The 22,202-nt window shown below is 42.2% G+C and overlaps 1 protein-coding gene across 1 annotated transcript; it reads left to right on the top strand.

Annotated features, from left to right (window-relative positions):
• The first annotated feature begins 16,059 nt into the window (after window positions 1–16,059).
• LOC102379020 (olfactory receptor 6F1-like) lies at window positions 16,060–17,025 on the top strand. The gene has a single exon (XM_006039047.1). It carries the CDS (start codon window positions 16,060–16,062, stop codon window positions 17,023–17,025), a length of 966 nt encoding a protein of 321 aa, XP_006039109.1.
• The last annotated feature ends 5,177 nt before the right edge of the window (window positions 17,026–22,202 follow it).

The following is a 22,202-nucleotide window of genomic DNA, read 5'->3' on the forward strand; positions in this document are numbered from 1 at the left end:
CAAAAAAACCCCAAAAAACTGCTTCACCTTCCCATGCCACAAACAAATCTCAGCAGAGACTGGCATGCTTTCTATCAAAGCCCACTGAATACCTTATTTCTGAATGATACATATTGTTTTTTCTTTTGTCAGACTACCTGCATAAAATAATGTATTTATTCATAGAGTAGATTATTGTTTTTCATAGTAAGGCTTGAGAAAATATTTGGTGAAAGGTCAAACAATCCAGAGATTTGACAAAATAAAGGTTGGGGTTTTTTTTTTAAAGAATATTTGGAGCTATGCTGAAAATCGACAGCATTGATTTATACTAGTGGGAAATCTGGCACGTGGATCTCACACATTGATTTTAAGGTCAGAGAAGTTGATGAGATTATCTAGTCCAATCTCCTTTATAGAACTGGCCAGATAACTTCACCCTTGAACATCTAGAGTGAAGCCAGTGACTTCTGTTGGCATGAACCATCACTCTATACAAGGCAGCCAGATAGGGTGAATTTACCCCTTCTCTATTGAGTTTGTTTATATGGTTAATCATTCTCACTGGTAAAATAAAACCAAAAGCGAGTACAAAACATGCATAAAGTCCTGCCAAATCTGAATGGAAATGCTTTGCTCGCAGTCTGCATACCTTTTGCACAAGTATAAATGACACAAGCAAAGCACAAAGTAGGAAAATGGAAGATGCAATAAAATATGAAAGAAATGATTATCTACAAATTGTTCAAACTCACCAGAATCTTACCCCGAGGTTTTCAACATATCCTAAAGGGTTTTGGACACGTACACATACATCTACCTGCCACTCTTAGGAAAGGACAGTAAGTGAAGCCAACTCCAAAGAGGCAAAGCATAGTAAATAGAAAGAGGTATCAGTTTAGGTGGGTCTAGCAGACAGACCTGGTAAATAATGAGATCAAGAAAGAACCTTAGGCTATTTTTTAAAAGGTTGACTACCCTACACCAGGAGAACATAGATGCAACCTTTGATCACACTTGGGACATGATCCCTGATGTTTATCCAATTTAACAAGTGAGTCAGTGTAAGGTTTGTCTATGGTAAGGAACATTTGGTGCCAATCAACTTTGTAAGAGAGTAAGTAGAAAATATGGAAGCTGCCTAGAAAACATGCCTTATGGGATGAGGTGAAATAAAGTAACACAATCTATTTAGTTTCCAAAAGAGAAGGTTAAGTGGGTCTTTATATCACCTACAAGATACTAAGCTTGGTGCAGGAATCATTGGATGTAATACCACGGCCTGTATCAAGCAGGTGGCTAATGAAAGTTAACGTCAGCATTTCCTTCTGACATTAATGCAAGGAACAGACATCACACTTGTCCCAGCACAGTTGTGCCTGAGTTTGTCTCAAAACAAAAATGTCCCAAGATTAATGTCCCCACAATACCATTCATGAGATCATAATTTTTAGGTTGATCCCACCACTTTTCATCATACAAAATCACTTCTTGATGGCCCAACATGACACAAGCGGGCTGTGCTTTGTTGGAGGGTGATGTGTTCAAACAAAAGGAGAGACTTGCCCAGGCCAAGAACTGAAAGAGGTAGTGGGTCTTGTCAAAAATAGTCCCTGTTAGCTAGTCCTTGTGGCTCTTCAGAAGCAACATTTTGGCATGGTCCGCTAGGAAATCTGCCAGGCAAATCACATGCACCTCAGCTTTTTGGTACACAACACACAAATAAGTACATTATCTCACACAAGTCCAGCACACTAAAGAGGGCGTTCAGGCTGGCAAGGAATAGTCACAGCCAGGAGCAGTTGAAGAAGACATGAAAGCATCTTTTCTACCTCCTCCTCCTGACAGGAGAGGTAGTCTGTCAATGCCACTACATCCAAGTGGCAGTGTGATAGAAGACCCCTCCTCATATTACATAGAAAGGGGTCAAAGTACCTTTAAGGATATAGGCACAGAATAGGAGCCACACATCCTTCCAGGGTTGGGCTAGGAAGATGGATAGGGGACAGCCTGGAGTCAGGAGCTCTAGCAGGGGTGAATTTCTGATGGCCAGGAGAGAAAGGGAAGCTCAACTTTGTGGGTGAGCCAGGCCCAAAGGAGTGGTTTGCAGGTGATCCTTGATGATAACCTTATCTGAGCTGTCCCCAGTCTATGTCCTGGGTCTAGGCCTGGTGTCAGGATAAGGGTCTGGGTGGGGAACAAGTCCATTGAGCAAGCACCCTCATGCTCTTCTGTAGTCTGTTTTGGGGGGAAGGCAGAGAGGGAACTTCATTGTCATTTTTTGTCATCGTAGTTGCACTGCATCCAGTCTGTGACCTGCAGTGTGGTGAGGAGCAATGATGTGGTGAGGAGCAATGATGTGGTCTTCCTCAAGGATCCTGAACAACTCCTTGGGGAAAGGGACCATGGCCCTTGAAATGCCCAAGACCTTGTTGGTGTCCCTGCCCTGGATACACTAAGATTTCAGGCACCTGATTTTAGCACACATCTCCTGCCAATTCCACTGGTGCTCCCAAGCCACTGCCTGGACTGCAGTACACTTGTAGGCCATCTGGGTTAGTTGGCTGCCCTTCCCACCCTTAGCAGTGGTGTTCTCTTCATCTCAGATTGCAATGAGGCCTAGCACCTCACCACAATACCAATTTACAGCCCTCCTTCAAAGGGTCTGAGCAAGATATTCTCTGGTTTGGTTCAGTTCATGCATCTAGGTGATCTCAGGTGCAAACAGCATGCTTGAGCAAATGTGGCAGGCTTCAGTGACCCTTGAGGCTTTCATTAGGTGCACTGTGTAGTGCCACATGGTCCATGATGGGTGGGGTGTCACTTTGGGGTCAGTAATTCCCCTGGGCAGTAGTGTTTGGATGGCGAGATTAAATGGTTCTTGGAGCAGGACTGGGAAGAGTTGGGAACGGTGCATACTGGGATGCTGGAGGAGCATGAATTGCTCGTATTACCTTCATGAAGCAGTTCAATGGTTGCTGAACATGTGTTATTAAAGACTATTTTGGAAATACTCCTTGCATGCAAAGTAGTAAGTTAGCTACAGGACGAGCGCACTTAGCATATGCTTTACTGTTTGAACATGTGGACACTTGCATTTTAGGTGCATTTAACACATCCTAAGTGCCCTGCATGGCATCACCTTGAGAAGTAGGAACAGGAAGACACAAGCAAAGGGCTATAGTAAAGTCGGGAAGATATTGCCCTGGAAGAGAGGACACTGGAATATTGCCCATTCATCCATTATTTTCTGGATCTTGGCATTACTGTTCTTTGGACGAACTAGGTAAACATCAGTGGGACAGTTACTATCCCATTGGGAGCACAGGAAGGGGCCAGGTTTCAAAGCATGCTTATGAATTTTGTTTCCACAAGCCTATCAGGTCTTACCACGGTAAGGTTCAAATAAGCATACAGCAACTATGTAATGAGTATGAACTCAGTGTAGCTTTTATTCATACTATCAACCAGGTGATCAGACTTGCCAAAAACAGGGCAGGGTTAAAAACAAATCCAGGACAAATTTCTGTTTCACCCTTTTTATATATTACGAGCAGTTACGTCGAGCACACTTCATTGTACATTACAATTTGCAGGTTAATGCATCAATTAGAACCTTTGATACAACTCCTACATCTTTTCATGCTTTTCTCATGGTTAATCATTGTAGGTGTTATGCATCTTTACAATTTTTCTGATTAGGGGCAAGGAACTGGTTCTCAGGGAGCAGGAAATAGAAGCCAAAGAGAGAAACAGAGGCATCTCCCTTGCTGAGCAGCATGCGTGGCACTGAAAGATATTTTGCTTTTCAAGAGCCAGCTACAGCATGCAGGTAACCAATGTCAAGAAGACGTCATTTGTCTGTTGGCAACCAGGGTTGCTGAGGGTTAATTACCCTGCCGACTGCCTTGACTCCCAATGGGGGTAAGGTGCTGTACTGGATGGAGACCACTTTATCCAGAAACACTGAGGAGACCTGACTTGGGTTTTATACACTGGGAAAGGGCTGTCACATAGAATAAAGCTACCACAATCAGATGGGAGCTACAGGTAGAGATGGCTTTATGCCTGGCCTCTAAAGAGCTCATCCTTTGGATGGTGGAGATGTTGATAGAGGAAACCGCGATGCATAGAAAGGTGCTTAACCCAAATATTACTGCAGAAGCAAAAAGCATAATTTTATTGATGAAGGTATCGGTGCAGGACAGAGATAATAGTGTGGGGATCTCACAGGTGAAGTGACTAATTTTATTGGGGCCCCAAAACAAACATTTAATAGAAGTAGAGTGTTCATCAGGGCATCTACGCAACCAGTTGTCCATGCTCCAACTACAAACTGAATACAGAATTTCTTGTTCATGATTCTCAAGTAAAGTGGAGGGTGACATATGGCAGCATATCGGTCATAAGCCATTGCTGAATACATAACCATCTAGTCCAGCCTGACAAAACAAAGAAAACGATTTGTGCAAAGCAGCCATTTACAGAAATGGTCTTCTGCTCAGATTGGACATCTAGCCATATTTTTGGTGCTGTGACTGAGGAATAACACATGTCAACACAGGATAAATGAAAAAGAAGGAAGTACATGGGGGTATGAAGGTGAGAGTCAACCCTTATCACTACCATGATCCGTGAGAGCCACCCCTTATCACTCCCATGATCCCAATATTTCTTAATTGGGTAATTAAATAAATAAGCAAAAATACTAAGAAAAGTAGAATCTGGAGCATAGGGTCATCAAAGCCCATGAGAATAAATTCAGTCATTTGTTTGTTTTTTCCATTGATAGTTATATTTGAACTTGTGAGAAAAAAATAATTATAAATCACAGAGGCTGCAATGACTTAAACAGGAAGCCAAAACGTAGGAGAAAATAAAAACAATTGAGTTAGTTATTGGTCTGTCCACAAATTTTAGGGAGAATCATTATTTTTTGAGTTTTCAAAGGATCAGAAGAAAGACTGGTATCCAAGTTTCATAACATATCAATAGAGTGGAGTGTTAATCCAAAACTCATTTTTAAGATTCTCATTTTAAACTCTATGTAGATTTTCAATGATCAGCACAGAAGCAAGGAATAAAAGAAGCTTATAAAATATTTATTTCTGTTGACATATGTGGGAGCATGAAGATGAGGCATAGAGTATTATGAGTAAATTGAATGGTTCAACATTTCACACAAGCCAAGCAGCACTCCTTTAGGAAATTGGTGGAGGTAAGGGTTGAGATCAAAGCAAAAGATGCTAAAAAAAAGGAGCATTATGTAACCATTATCAGAAACAAATTTGGAGAGCTAAGATACAAGATGAAAGGGCAACATCTGAGAGAGAGAGAGAGAGAGAGAGAGACAGAGGCTGCAATGACTTAAACAGGAAGCCAAAACGTAGGAGAAAATAAAAACAATTGAGTTAGTTATCTGTCTGTCCACAAATTTTAGGGAGAAACATTTTTTGAGTTTTCAAAGGATCAGAAGAAAGACTAGTATCCAAATGTCATAAAATGTCAATAGAGTGGAGTGTTAATCCAAAACTAATTTTTCAGATTCTCATTCTAAACTCTATGTAGATTTTCAATGATCAGCACAGAAGCAAGGAATAAAAGAAGCTTATAAAATATGTATTTCTGTCGACACATGTGGGAGCATGAAGATGAGGAGTAGAGTATTACGAGTAAATTGAATGGTTCAACATTTCACACAAGCCAAACAGCACTCCTTTAGGAAATTGGTGGAGGTAGGGGTTGAGATCAAAGCAAAAGATGCTAAAAAAAGGAGCATTATGTAACCATTATCAGAAACAAATCTGGAGAGCTAAGATGAGATGAAAGGGCAACATGTATGTGTGTGCGTGTGCATATATAAGTAAAAAATAAATTCTTGTAGTGCCTGTTTTCAGCAGCAGATGAATGTTTCCCTTAATATGGAAAAGTATGGGGAATGAAATGGTAATATTGCAATACTATCGCACACAAGTCAGGCAAGGATGCCATATTGGCATATTGTGTTCCACTTGGACCACCCCATGTTGCAAAACAGACTAATGCAATACCTGTGTACTTGTGGAGAAATTAGTAAAAGGCTTGTGGACAATCAAAAGCACGGAAAACTTCTTTTATTAAGAAACAGTGAAAAGAACAGGGACAGAATACTTTCTGATGGAAAATCATAAGACTGGATGCAATTAAATTATAGACTTCTTTGAGATTTTAAGTTGCTTAGAAATCCTGAGATTTCAGGGTCAGCTGCCACATTAATATGTATTTGTTATTGTCAAGACAAGGATAAAAAGGAAGAAACTTGCCCAAAATTCTGCATGCAGATCACAGATGGAAGTTTAATGCCTGCCTTGCAAAATGCATGTGAAAAAGGCAGAAGTTTTAGTCTTTGCCTCATATACTCTCCTTCCTTCTAATAATTTATGAAGACCACACATCTGTAGGTATTCACATCCAAATTCTTTTTGGGGTGAGGATATGGGGCATAGGAGATGGATCTATTCTATATCAATGCTTTCTTTCTGCTTCTTTAGTAGAAAAATCATGTTCCTTTACCAATAATTGACCATTATTTCCAGAATGATGGTTGAAACATGTCATTGGTTTTAGGACGGCCATTAGATGTTCCTTGCATCAATGGACCCTTGCAAGTGAACTTCTGCAAAATGTCTGTCACATGAAAAACCCAAGCTGTTTTATATTGAAACAGAGAAAAAAATTCCCTTGACATCAACTTGGAATTGGATTGGCCTGTGTGCACCTCCAAGGTAATTGCTGGAAAACACCCAAGCCATGAAGGACTAAAAAGGCACTAAGTCTCTATTTTCACTGGGGACAGAAGGTATTAGTCACCATACTGTCTTACAGTCATTGTCAAAATGGCTGTGCTCTTACTTTAATAGTTTCTAGGGTCAGGTTTTTTTTAACAGCAAAGTTACGTCTCTGGGGCTCGCCATGCCCGCACTGGGGCCTCTCGATAAGGCTCTCCCCTCTCTAGGCTCACCACACCCACACTGGGCTTCTCAATAAGGTCCTCCCCTCCCCGGGGCCCGCCGTGCCCAACTTGGGCTTTCCAATAATGTCACCCCCTTTCTGGGGCTTGCCATGCCTGCATTGGGGCTTCTCAAATGCCCCCTTTCTGGGGCTGGAGTCTAAGCACCCCGTAAGCTGCACCCTTACTGGCGCTGGGGCCCTCACACTCTGCTGTGAGGCCCCTTTGAGGATACTGCGCCCTCACTGACGCCGGGGTCCCCACGCCGCTGTGGGTCCCCTATGAGGCCTCCTCCAACCCCTTAGAGCCTCACCCAAACCACTGGTGTAACATCAAAACCAAACAGAAACTCGAGCCTCTTGGCTACAACTGAAACATAAGCCTCCTGGCTATAACTTTACCTCATTGCTCAAGCCTCCAGAGCTGCCACGAACTGTACTTGCGATCAGGCTTCTTCCCACATCCTGGCTGAGGGAGCTCCTGCCTCTCTGGCTGCTGGCAGCAAAGCATCTCTTATTCCCTGCTAGGGCTCTTTTCCCCGGCAGTTTCCCCTCTCTAGGAGCAGGGCACCTCAGTGCTCTGCCACAAGCAACATGGTCTGCTTTCATGCCTGCTTTTATTGGTACAAATCAGAGGCCTAGCTAATTTGAACCCATGTAACCAAGAAGCATTTTAGACCCATACTTCTTCCTCTCTCTCCCTCCCTCTGTTCACCTATGGATACATTAATGAGCTTAGCTAGGATTTTGAAAAGGGGGGTGCAGATGGTGTGTTTTTTCAGCGCATTTAACACAACACATTTTTTCCAGGTAGAGAGAAACTAGAAGGTTTATTAAAATGCGATGGGCTGAGGGATGTGTTATTTGGGTTCAGATCAAAGTAAAAACATACATCTTTATTGGACTGCACGTTCATTTTCGATATCAAATACTATGTGTAGAAAACCCAACAAACTAGGCTAATATAATCCAAGTGTGTTGCTTATTTAGTTCTGTAGTCCTTAGAAGTCAATGCACATCTCTTTCAGATTCATAAAATCTTAGATTAAAAAATAAACTCTCTCCTTCCTGAGCTTCACAGGAAGTTATTTCCACAGCGGAGTAAAAGTTATTCATTAGAGTTAAAAACAGTCAACAGGTTTGTAAAACAGGAGCTACATTGCCAGGAGGAGCTAGCAGACAGCAGAATTACAGAAGAAAGATCAGTTTAATTCGTGGAACATGAAGGCTATTAAAACAGGAGAAAAGGTTGATAACGTCTGTGGAAGGAAGAGTTTAGAAGAAATCACATAGATTATAATGAGCCATAAAGTCAAGTGACTCCCTCATCACTGCCTGAATAGAAATGCTGCTGGTAATGGCAGGCAGTTGTTTTTAACCTTGGGGTGGACCAGGAATCAAAGGGGGATGCAACAGTATGACTGCACTCTCGACCCTCACCTACATTTGCCCCTGGATGAATTTCTGATCCCATTGAAACCTATTCACAGAGTGGCTTGGTTGGTTCTCCTTCCACATGCACAGTTTCTACTGGAATAATCCCTGAGGTCCGTACCATAATCAGTGTCTCATTATGGTGTGCCCTGATTGTGTTGGGCCTGATCCTGTTTGACTTACTAGGTCATTAAGTATACTTAGGTGCGTAGGTGTGATCCTGTTCCACCCTCCTCAGGTTCCCAAGTATTGCAGCTGTGGAAATTGCCACCAGATTAATGAGAGAAAAATTTCATGTAGGGCGAGACCAAAAATGAAAGCAGTTCACAGATGAAGTATGATTGACATATAAGCTCCAGAACATAGCAAGAGCTAAATCCTATTTAATTTTACGTGCCTCCATAGAGCCAACCAGCAAGCAACTTCACTGATGTTCAACCTCCATTTTATCCAATGACTTAAATCCAAGGTACAGTGCCTCAACTTCAAAAGGAGGACGAGAGAAGAGATTAAGTAAGGCTGAATCTGACACAGCGATCAGACTACTGGAACTGAAAGATGGAGACTTTCAGATTCAAACACCTTCTGGGTGAGGAGACCCAGACCTGGGTGCCCTATTTCCAAGTCATGTGGCTCAACCACCCAGCTATTGAAGCTGCCTCATCTTCCTCCTGGGGTTTCCAGAATGTATGGCCATGTAAGTGCATACATAGATGTGTAGCTACCCAACGAGGGAGTACGCCTGCAGCATACGTATCATCTTTGTGTTTATGCTTACACATCCACACGGCACCTAATAGACTTGCAAACTTCATGTACGGGCCAACAAGGCTACTTGCGTGGCTGTAGCCATTTATGCACAAAGGATGCTAAAATTCCACCCCTATTACATTTCTTTAATTTATTTTACCTGATAACTCAGCCACAACTCTGTGCATAGATGTGTAGCTACCCAGCGAGGGAGTACGCCTGCAGCATACATATCATCTTTGTGTTTATGCTTACACATCCACACGGCACCTAATAGACTTGCAAACTTCATGTACGGGCCAACAAGGCTACTTGCGTGGCTGTAGCCATTTATGCACAAAGGATGCTAAAATTCCACCCCTATTACATTTCTTTAATTTATTTTACCTGATAACTCAGCCACAACTCTGTTAAAGCAAAGCTAGGGTTAATGATCCCTGATACACCCCATGGTCTATAGTCTCAGGAACAGAGAGAGGAAAAAGGCCCTGAGAAAAACCTTCTCACGGAAGACACTCTGCATGAATTTCTTGTGATGCCACCTGGATTTTCAATCTGCATGTCTGCACATTAATCAAAGTACCTTTAGGGGACATAGTTTGAGAGTTGTTAAATGATCAGAACAGTTGCAGTGAGCAGAGTGTGCAACTCAGTCAGTGGTAGCCTTCCCTCTCAATACTGTGTTGTGTGGGGCGTTGTATACTACTCAGTATGGGATGCTCTCTTCAGTTGATGAGTGCTTGTTCAGTGCATGAGTGCTGGTATGCTGGAGGCCAGTGTACATCAGTGACAAAGATGGATGGTAATTAGGTGTTGTGCTCTCTTATACATCAAATTTGGTGCTCATATGGTATTTGAAAATATGTTGCAGCAAGCAATGTAGTTGGTCAGTAGGGGCACTCTTCCTTTGGAGTTACTAAATGACCCTGCATATTCCTGTAGTCTTTTTTGTTCAGTGGATGAGTGCTGGTATGCTGGAGGCCAGTGTACATCAGTGACAAAGATGGATGGTAATTAGGTGTTGTGCTCTCTTATACATCAAATTTGGTGCTCATATGTTATTTGCAATTATGTTGCAGCAAGCAATATAGTTGGTCAGTAGGGGCACTCTTCCTTTGGAGTTACTATATGACCCCGCATATTCCTGTAGTCTTGTCCTTGGTAATGTAAGACTGATGTTGTAGCTGTGTTGGTCCAGAAATTATCCAAAAGGTAAGGATTTCTTAGGGGGATATCTTTTATTGGAACAGCTATGCCTTGCATTGAAAAGCTTGTCTACCTTTTTTATTCCAAATACATCATTGGTACAATAAAAATACCATCCTAAGAAATCCTTGCTCTCACATCTTTTCCTTGTAAATATGAGGTCCTAATCTCCACTCTGTCTTGAAGTCCTTTCTGACTTTTTGCGTATTATAAGATCCACATCTAATTCACCTTTTGACATCTAAGTGGACTTAGATACTAGTGTTCCTATGCCACCCCTCTCATTTCCCTTGGGAGGGGACAGGCAGTGGGGGACATTAAAACACCTACTTTGGTAACATGCCATCATCTTAACTTTAAGAATAATCACAACAAGCAGTGAGCAGGAGGACATCTTATCCATGTTTTGGGTCAACTGTTTTTTTCTGACCTTAACATTTCACTCTTGGCATTGTAACCAAACTACTATTTCAGAAATTATATTCTGCATATAGTGGTAGTGTTGGAGTGATGTAGGCCAGGAACTATGAAAGAAGAAAGGATTCTAATAGGTGAAATCTATCTTTTATTGGATCAACTATATGGTTGGACTAATTTTAGAAAAAAACTTTCAAATGCAGGGCACTTTGTCTTCATTTGAAGACTTGTCTAAAACTATCCCATCCATGCAATTAATCCAATAAAAGATATAACCTACAAATATTTTTGCCATTTTGCATATGGTAAATTGTAGACAGGTTTTCCTTTATATGTTTTCATTCCTGCCCTACCCTGTTATTATGAGTATTCTTTTTTAATTAAATCCTGTTTCCTTCTACTCGCTTTAAAGGAAACTGCAGCATTTAGGCAACCCAGCTGCATAAAAGTTATTTTTAGCATATAAATGTACTTTGGGATTTTTATTCCAGGTTCAGTGCCGAAGCACTAGCATGCACATGGTCACTAAACATGCCCAGTTGGGCCACACTCTGGCCACTAGTTCATTACTCGGGTATTACCCAGCCCTATTTGTGACCTGCGATCTTGCGGACGCCAGAGAAAACACTACAAGGACACACGGAAGGCATACCTCAAGAAAATAGATGCTAACATCAAGAGCTGGAAGAAGTTAGCCACTAAGCAACTCCAATGGTGCCTCAGTTTCAACCAAATGGCAGCCTGCTTTGAGGTAAAACATCTTGCCCTCAAAGCAGAGAAGAGAGAGTAGAGGAAGGAAAAGGAGAGGACTCTGGCCCACAACCTACTCTCCCCTGAGGTAAGATGTGCAGCTTCTGTGGGCAGATCTGTGGCTTGGGGATTGGACACTGAAGCAACCTCAAGACTTTAGCATATAAATGTACTTCGGGATTTTTATTCCAGGTTCAGTGCCAAAGCACTAGCATGCACATGGTCACTAAACATGCCCAGCTGGGCCGCACTCTGGCCACTAGTTCATTACTGGGGTATTACCCAGCCCTATTTGTGACCTGAGATCTTGTGGACGCCAGAGAAAACACTACAAGGACACACCGAAGGCATACCTCAAGAAAATAGATGCTAACATCAAGAGCTGGAAGAAGTTAGCCACTAAGCAACTCCAATGGTGCCTCAGTTTCAACCAAATGGCAGCCTGCTTTGAGGTAAAACATCTTGCCCTCAAAGCAGAGAAGACAGAGTAGAGGAAGGAAAAGGAGAGGACTCTGGCCCACAACCTACTCTCCCCTGAGGTAAGATGTGCAGCTTCTGTGGGCAGATCTGTGGCTTGGGGATTGGACACTGAAGCAACCTCAAGACCCATTAATTCGCTATGGTAGAGATCACCCTTGAATCAAGGGATTGCTGATGATGATGATCCGGCCCTCCTTGTGAAACTGGCCCATTGGGCTGTCAAGAGAGGCAGATATGTATAGCCAGGAAGAAGAGGGCAAAGGATATGTGGGTAAGTGATGTGGATACAGCTTTGGATGGAACATAACCATTGAGTCGAGCCTGGGTCCTTGATCTTAATGGGATAGAAACTTCCCTTCTTCTAAGTATATTTATCTAATAAACAGGGCATAGTGCCACACGCTGCTTCAACAGGAAGGCTGGAAAGGAATTTGATTTAATGACTGTAACTTGGTGTTTAGTGTACTTTGCTGGGAAGTGGGAGTGGGGCAGGGGTGCAGGTACAAACCTTTAATGAGTTAAAGGGCTGGGAACCCAATCTCTTCTTCCTATGGGCAAGTGCCCTAACCACTGGGTTACTGGGCACTCTTCTTCCTCCACATTATCCCTAACAGGTCTTCCTGAAGATATACAGGAAAATGCCCTAGAGGGCAAAACACAATCTCAAACTTTTGCATAAACACCAAAATATGCCACGTAAGTTAGGTGGGCAACTAACATTTAGGTGTGTAAAGTGAAATAGAATTTAGCTCTATGGCCTTTGTTGAATTAGTAAAGTAATAGGAAAGAAAATATTATCATGTGAATATTCTGTGGAAAAAATGTTAACTTAGCAGATAATTATGCAGACAAGATTCTTTGGGTAAATCAGATATCTTTTATTAGACCAACTCAAACAGTTGGAAAAATTCTTCTTAGGAAGCTTCCAGGCATAAATACCCTTCGTCAGGCTGGGGAAGCATCTGCAGTTGCTGGGTGGAATGATTACTATTCGTTGCATCCAGGAAGAGCGCGCACCAACTGCAGATGCTTCCTCAGCCTGATGAAGGGTATTTATACTTGAAAGCTTGCTAAAAAGAATTTCTCCAACTATTTGAGTTGGTCTAATAGAAGATAACTGATTTACCCAAATAACCTTGTCTGCCTATGTCCTTATACCAACATGGCTACAACCAAGACCCACGTAATTATGGACATTCATACATGTGCCCAGGGAGGGGGGAGGCTGGAGTAATTTAATTAAAATGGTTCTAAGAGCTGGGAAATGCTTTTGAATCATTTGAAAGGTATGACCTGTGGAAGAATGGCCATGGATTCTATGGCTAATCCAGGAGTTGAACCCAGATCTCCTGCTGCTTGGCACAGTATTGGGGACACAGATCCACCTTTCCTTTCCCTTTTTTTTTTTTTTTTGTTTGTTTGTTTTTTTATTTTGTTTCTAGCATTTTTCAATCAAGGAATTGGTTTCCATTGATCTGAGTTGGCAGGTCTTTTTTAAGTAACAATGATGCTAACCTAAATGTAGTAAGCTGTTTCACCGAATGCAATATGGCACTGTTTACATCTATCCTGTAGTTTCTATATTTAGACAGAGATAACGTCCCCAGAGCTTGCTCTAACAAACGAGAATAAATGCCACATCTCCCTTTTGATCCCTGGAAATCAGAAAGCAGAAGCTGCTTGTCAAGGATCTAGGTAAAGGTACAAACTAAGAGACAGAAAGGTAGGATCCTACCAAACGCTGATTTCCATTCTCGTTCTACAAAGACGTATAAGGATATACACATGCCATGGTCATGGGTGTGGAATAGGATATAGAATAGACTAGAATAGAGTGTCAAGGTCAAATCCTCAGCTGCTGTAAATATATGCATTTCCATCTACTTCAATAGAAGTATGCTGATTTACATCGGCTGGGGATCCAGCAAACAATGTGTACTTCTGTTGTATTTTACCATTAAGGGAGAAAGAGATGAAGAATTAGGAGGGCACGGGGGAAGCAAATGGACTAATCATACTCTAAATCATCTCTCTCTCTGCCTCTCTCCATTTTCCTCCACACCAATTATCTAGTGATTCTAACTACCCTACTCCTGAAGTCCAAATCCATCTATAATGCCAACTAACCCAGTTTTTTTAGTGACCCAACAGCCAAGGGTGTAATATGATTTGTGTGAAATGAATCAGTGCTGTTTCCATTCATCTCCTACTGGACTGAGATCCTCTCTTGCTGCCCAATATCCTTGGAATGTATTCTGCAAATTTTGACTTATATGAGCAGTCTATATTTATACAACAAATGTTTTTAAATATGTATATATATATTTATGATGGATTTATGTTAAGACAATGGCAGAACAGAGAAGTTTTTTTTGTGGCAATGGACTTGTCTGCCTCCTATGGGAGAATAACAAGAAGAAATTGATTCCCTAAGCATTCACTCCAGGAGATTTCAGTTTGCAAGTACCATAGTACCCAATCCTTCCAGTACTGCTGCATATATATAGTTTCACTGAGAGGTGTGATCAGGGGCAGATGAATTACGCTAGATTTCCTGAACAGAACAGTGCTTATTCCATGAGTGATCCCACTGATATCAGTGGGGTGAATTATTCATAGAGTGAGATGACATTCAATATAAAAGGTATCAGAATCTGGTTCTTGTAGATTGAAGTTGGAGGTAAGCTCGGAAAGCTCATTCCAGCAGATGTTCAGCACAGCACAGGACCTGCACCATATTAGGAAAAAGTGAGCACAAAGATTGTGTGTGTTACAACAGGGAAAAAAATGATGGTTGCATGTAACAGATGGTGTGTGTTTGTGTGTGTGTTTGAATAAGTGTATGTTTGTGTGTTAGTGTCTCTGTACATGTCTGTTGTCTGTGTGGTGACCTGTACATATGAGCATGAAGATTATGTGTGTGTTGCAAAAGAAAAAGAATGGTGGTTGCATGTAACGGATGGTGTGTGTGTAGGTGTGTTGGCGTTTCTGTACGTGTCTGTTGTCTGTGCGTGGTGTCCTGTGCATATGACTGTGTGGTATCATGTTCCATAATGGAACTGTCTCATTGCTATTATTAAAAGCAGTGCTCTTGGGTATTTTTGTGGCCTTAATATGTTTACATGGCAAGGAATTCAGGGAGCAAAAGTACAAATATTAACAAGAAAAACAAAGTCTGAGTAGGCAATGCAGAGTTTACCCCATGGATTTCAATGAATGATTCAGAGGTCTGAGGAAGTTCTAAGGATGGTTACCGTAGCTCTTATTTACACTATGTGGTCCAGAAGCTTTTCATTTTGGTCATTCACAAACCAATGTGCTATTCTGTCTGAGTACGAGCAGCAGAACCTGCCCCCAGTAAAAGAAGGGAGGGTTGTATTTTCAGGTGCAGAGCTGCCTGAATATGAGCACTCAGGTGGCTAGTGAAATTTGAAACTGCACTTAAAATTCACTAGGCACTAGTTCACTTTAATTTTCAGTGGATATTAGCCACTTCACCTGCCTAGGTGATTTTTTGGGAGGGAAAATAAAACATGTTTGGTGCCCATCTGTATCCATAGGTATGTAAAAATAGCTTTATAAAAATGGCTGTGGGTGAGGTCTGAGGAGTATACTCAGAATTCAGACCAAAGAAACCTGTTTATTGAACTGCTGATGCTCTCTAATGTGGATATTACATGACCTTTTTTTTAAGGTTGATGTGGTGAGCATCCTAATCACAGAAATTGGAATTTATTTACTTATGGAAGTTGTTAGGTCCCCTTATATGCTGTCCAAATGGAATAAAGTTTTTCACAATTCAATTCTTCTGATTCTGAGTGGATTCACAATGTTTAAATGACCATCTTTGGGATTTTCAGCAGTACATACAGGGAAGCCAGACAGAAAATTAAATTTTTAAGTCTATATTTCCACTTAGCTTTGGTGCATCTGGATCAGGTCTTTCACTGCAGGTTCATCTCTAATATGTCCACTCCAGGGACTAGGCAATGTTTGCTATTGGCATCTGACTCTATTGACTTCTTCCACCCTTTTCAGATTAGCGTCCAGGAATCCATGGAGAAAACAAACCATACTTCAGTGACAGAATTCATCTTCCTGGGATTTGGCAGCCCCCAGAAAATCAAGATCCTTCTCTTCATGCTTTTCTTGTCCATCTACATGCTGTCACTCATGGGGAATTTCCTCATTATTGGCATTGTCCTGACGGATCCCCTCCTTCAGACCCCCATGTATATCCTCCTGGGGAACCTCTCTTTCCTGCAGATTTGGTACACATCAGTCACTGTGCCCAAGCTGCTGGCCAACTTTTTGTCCAGAAGTACCACCATCACCGTAAGCGGCTGTGTGACTCAGTATTACTTCTTCTTCTCCCTAGGAGCAACTGAATGCTTCCTCCTTGCTGTCATGGCTTATGACCGCTACTTGGCCATCTGCAACTATGCCACCATCATGAGCCCCAAGTTGTGCCTCCATCTTTCTGCCAGCTCTTGGGTTTGTGGCTTCCTTTCCCCGCTCCTTCCCACAATCCTAATCTCCCAGCTATCATTCTGTGGCCCTCAGAAAATCAACCATTTCTTTTGTGACTCGGACCCAATCTTCAAGTTATCCTGCTCTGACACATATGTGCAGGAAGCTGTCGGGTATACTTGCAGCTCCGTGGTCATCTTGAGTTCTTTCCTGCTTACTATGTCATCCTATGTTAACATTGTGGCCACTATTATAAAGCTGTCGTCTGCAAAAGCTCGGAAAAAAACTTTCTCCACATGTGCCTCTCATCTCACAGTGGTAACCATCTATTATGGGACAATTATCTTCACTTATGTCAGACCCCCGGCCAAATATAAATTTGACTTGGGCAAAGTGGTGTCTGTCTTCTATTGTGTCGTTACCCCACTACTAAACCCTTTGATCTATACTCTAAGGAATAACGATGTGAAAACAGCAATAAGGAAAACTTTGTTGAGGAGGAGATCAGTCATATGGAAAAACAACCGCGATACCGATGGTGTTGTAAAATAGAAAGGAAAATTGGGGTGGGAGTTTCAAAAATTACTGAATGCCAAAGTTATCTGATACGTGTTCAGGCACTTACGATGTAGGTGGGGGCTTACTCGGCTTCATAAAAGCTCCTTGTGAAAATAAATCCAATTGATATCAATGTGAAGTATTTAAATGTTTCATTTTTTTTTTTTTTTTGCAGTGGCTATATAATACAAATTTGTCCACTATTACCACAAGTTTAACTGATTTTTATTGTTGGCCCTGTGCTCCAAAACCACTTTCAAGCTTTTGAAAATATTATCCTTGTATGCTTCAGTTGGGTAGAGATGACTACTGGGATATAGAATGCTTATTACGAGAAATGGGCATATAATCTCCTCCAGCTGTTTTGAAAATCCTAAACAGAACGTCACCACTGCTCAGTGACTATTTGCTACCCTTTCTGTCTCATAATTGCCTCAACATCCTGTTGCTCTTGTTCACATTGAGTGAATCTGCACAAGACGCTACATAGCCGTAGCAATGGCGGTCATGATTTGTGATGCTGCTGCAATGAGCCACTGTGCAGTACCTTGTTGCTACTCCACGGGAGGGTTGGAAGTGACCCGTGCGCTGCTGAGACTGTGCCGTCGGGTGCACGTGTAGATGCATCCACTGAGAACAAGAGGTGAATCGTGTACTTGGGTCCAATAAAAAATATTTCCTGCTATATTCAGGGAACTCATCATCTGGAAGTGAGTGAGGAACAAGAGGACCTGGGGTATTAGCTGATCATATAATGACTTTGAGCCATCAATATAATGTCACCATGAAAAAGACAATTGCAAAAACGCAATCCTAGGATATATTAGGTGAGATATTCCCAAAGAGAGAGAGAGAGTACGGATGTCAAGGGCCTGGTAAGGCCGCATCTGGAACACCATATGCAGCTCCAGTCACAGTGTTCAAAAGTGGGAACGTGGTTTCTGATTATAGGTACGTCAGGAAGGGACAGCTATAACTATTGGATATTAAGCGCAACATAGGCACAAGTACAAGTGGGTACAAACTGGACCTGAATAAATTGAATCAAGAAAGCAGGAGGTTCCTAACCAACAGAGCACTGAAATTCCACGATAGCTCCTCGATAAGGATGGTGAGTATTGAAAAAAATAGATCTTGTTTCAGGATGGAGATTGGTCTGTTTATGCAAAGAGTTGTATGACATAGTTACCCATGACAGCACAGGGCTAGATTTGATAGCGGGGTCAGACTTGATGATCTGTTCAGGCCCCTTCCAACCCTAGAAACTATGAAACTATGAAAACTAGACAGCTGGGGCCAAATCTGATTTCATCTTTAAGTGCCTGAGTGTCACAGATTTTAGCTCCTATTTCTGTCTATATATAGCATACACCAGAAAGAAAGGCTGGCGCCCTCCCACCTTTTACCTCAAAAGGCTAGTGGTTAGGGCACTTGCCAAGGGTGTAGGAGACCCAAATTCTAGGGGTCCCTTATCTAGAGGGAATTTAAAATTGTATCTCCAACTTTGAACCTAAATGGTCAAACAATCTGGCCATGAGCTAGATGCCATGCCTCTTTTTGAAGCTGTCCCACTGGGTGGCCAAGGGAGAAAGATGTCCAAGTGTCAGGAGAAGTGTAAACTGAAGGGAGCATGACTCAGTGAGCGGGATGCTGATTAGAAAGGAAGATTACTGTGAGTTTAGCTCTTCCCCATCACCCCACCCCAATGAGATGAAGATTTCCCACTACTATCTATCCATTTGATCCAATTCATTTTAAATGCCAGGTGTTTAAAAGCTAACGAGGGGAGGGTTTGCAATCAGAACCGAGGATTCCTTCTTCTTTCAGAGAAGTGTTCCCATCACTGAAGTCTGATACGTGTTTAGGCACTTATGATGTAGGTCGGGGCTTACTCGGCTTCATAAAAGCTCCTTGTGAAAATAAATCCAATTGATATCAATGTGAAGTAAGTATTTAAATGTTTCTTTTTTCTTTTTTTTGCAGTAGGAATATAATACAAATTTGTCCACTATTACCACAAGTTTAAATGATTTTTATTGTTGGACCTGTGCTCCTTAAGCCACTTTCAAGCTTTTGAAAATATTATCCTTGTATGCTTCAGTTGGGTAGAGATGACTACTGGGATATAGAATGCTTATTATGAGAAATGGGCATATAATCTCCTCCAGCTGTTTTGAAAATCCTAAACAGAACGTCACCACTGCTCAGTGACTATTTGCTACCTTTTCTGTCTCATAATTGCCTCAACATCCTGTTGCTCTTGTTCACATTGAGTGAATCTGCACAAGATGCTACATAGCCGTAGCGATGGCGGTCATGATTTGTGATGCTGCTGCAATGAGCCACTGTGCAGTACCTTGTTGCTACTCCACAGGAGGGTCGGAAGTGACCCATGCGCTGCTGAGACTGTGTCGTCGGGTGCACGTGTAGATGCATCCACTGAGAACAAGAGATGAATCGTGTACTTGGGTCCAATAAAAAATATTTCCTGCTATATTCAGGGAACTCATCATCTGGAAGTGAGTGAGGAACAAGAGGACCTGGGGTATTAGCTGATCATATAATGACTTTGAGCCATCAATATAATGTCACCATGAAAAAGACAAATGCAAAAATGCAATCCTAGGATATATTAGGTGAGATATTCCCAAAGAGAGAGAGAGAGTACGGATGTCAAGGGCCTGGTAAGGCCGCATCTGGAACACCATATGCAGCTCCAGTCACAGTGTTCAAAAGTGGGAACGTGGTTTCTGATTATAGGTACGTCAGGAAGGGACAGCTATAACTATTGGATATTAAGCGCAACATAGGCACAAGTACAAGTGGGTACAAACTGGACCTGAATAAATTGAATCAAGAAAGCAGGAGGTTCCTAACCAACAGAGCACTGAAATTCCACGATAGCCCCTCGATAAGGATGGTGAGTATTGAAAAAAATAGATCTTGTTTCAGGATGGAGATTGATCTGTTTATGCAAAGAGTTGTATGACATAGTTACCCATGACAGCACAGGGCTAGATTTGATAGCGGGGTCAGACTTGATGATCTGTTCAGGCCCCTTCCAACCCTAGAAACTATGAAAACTAGACAGCTGGGGCCAAATCTGATTTCATCTTTAAGTGCCTGAGTGTCACAGATTTTAGCTCCTATTTCTATATAGCATACACCAGAAAGAAAGGCTGGAGCCCTCACACCTTTTACCTCAAAAGGCTAGTGGTTAGGGCACTTGCCAAGGGTGTAGGAGACCCAAATTCTAGGGGGCCCTTATCTAGAGGGAATTTAAAATTGTATCTCCAACTTTGAACCTAAATGGTCAAACAATCTGGCCATGAGCTAGATGCCATGCCTCTTTTTGAAGCTGTCCCACTGGGTGGCCAAGGGAGAAAGATGTCCAAGTGTCAGGAGAAGTGTAAACTGAAGGGAGCATGACTCAGTGAGCGGGATGCTGATTAGAAAGGAAGATTACTGTGAGTTTAGCTCTTCCCCATCACCCCACCCCAATGAGATGAAGATTTCCCACTACTATCTATCCATTTGATCCAATTCATTTTAAATGCCAGGTGTTTAAAAGCTAATGAGGACAGGGCTTGGGGTCAGAACCGAGGACTCCCTCTTCTTTCAGAGAAGTGTTACCATCACTGAATGACACTTCCTCAGACTTGCTTGTTCCCTGGCCCAGAACATTTTTATTCTCTTCATTTACCAGTGGGCCAAGTATAAGAGGAGAGAGGAGATTTCCTTTATGTAATGGTCAGCCCATGGCCTTGGTAGTTAAAGTGCTTAACTGGGAAGGGATAGCTGCATATCTATAATCTTCTGGGTAGGGGGAGTCTAGAATCCTAGTCTCACTTCCAGGATTATTGCCCAGAGCTTTATGCTGTTGAAATAAGATGTGGTAGGGTCCTCTTCCTCCATTCCCCGCCCCTCCTGGTTATGGACAGATCTAGTTTGGAAATAGAATCTAAAATAGGCATTTTTGAAAAAAAATGCCGATGGCATTTGTGCAGAAAAGGTCAAATAGAATTTGGCTTCTGATATAAATTGGCACAGCTCTATCGAAATCAGTATAACTTGCACCACATAAGAAGCTGACGCAACTTTTTAAAAACCATGGCCAGGGTGTTCAATTCTGTGCTTTTATTTTCTTTGTTGTATCCAGCAGCCTGTGCCGCTCCATACTCCACCACAGCCCAGGGTGCAGAAGGGTCAGTTTTGCCTATGCTGGGTGTCCCACTCCTCAAGCTACAGAGACATGTTTCCACTACTTGGCTGTCTCTGTAACCCTATGTACCTTGTTCTCTTGACTGTCCAGTAGCCCAGCTTCAACTAGGTGGGTGGACAGGGTCCCCATCACAGCATAATTATAGCCTAATCGCTATATTACTTTTCTGAAAGTTGTGAGTTTGAACACCCTTAGGGTAAGGAGAGCCTATAACTCTGTTATCCTATATCCTGGGCAAGTGCTCTAACAAGCAAGATGTTATGTAGAACAGGGTTTGGCAAAATATGGCCCATGGGCCTGATCTGGCTTGTAAAGAGATTGGATTCAGCCCATTGCAGCTCCAGGAATCAGCTGCATACTCAACACAGCAACACTAAGACCCTTGGGAGACAACCTCTGCTGCCTGGCTGAAGTTTTTTGCTTTGCTGCAGCAAAGCCAGCATCCACAGGGTCCTAGCACCAGCTATTTCTATTTATTCCCTTCTCAACATCTGCTGATTGCTCGAGGAGAGGGGTGTAAAGGTGTGGTCTGCAGAAGGGGCTGGGTTGCAAGAAGAGGTCCGTGGTGGCAGAAGGTTGCAAATCCTTGATGTAGAATATGCATGCCACCACCACCACCTCTTGTTGCTGTATTTTAAAGGGTATGTCTGTTGTCTGGACTCCTAGTTCTAGTTTTAACATCTATATGTAGAAAGAGGGTTCAGGGTCCCAGGGTCACAGGGAACAAACTAAGTCATGTAGCAAGGTGCCCAAGTCTGACAAAAGAGAGGAGTTGAGATGCACTCATCTCTTTAGCGCTGCATATTGGTTGGCTTAGGCATCCTTCCTCAGTTGGTCCCCCAGTCACTTTACAGTGGATTAACTGTCTCTGTAATCTGTATAAGGCAATTAGATACCAGACTCAGAACATTTAATTCAACTTTTAGACCTTGGTACCCAAAATGTAGAT

This window comes from Alligator sinensis, unplaced genomic scaffold (assembly GCF_000455745.1).
Source record: "Alligator sinensis unplaced genomic scaffold, ASM45574v1 scaffold613_1, whole genome shotgun sequence".
NCBI classification, from domain to species: domain Eukaryota; kingdom Metazoa; phylum Chordata; order Crocodylia; family Alligatoridae; genus Alligator; species Alligator sinensis.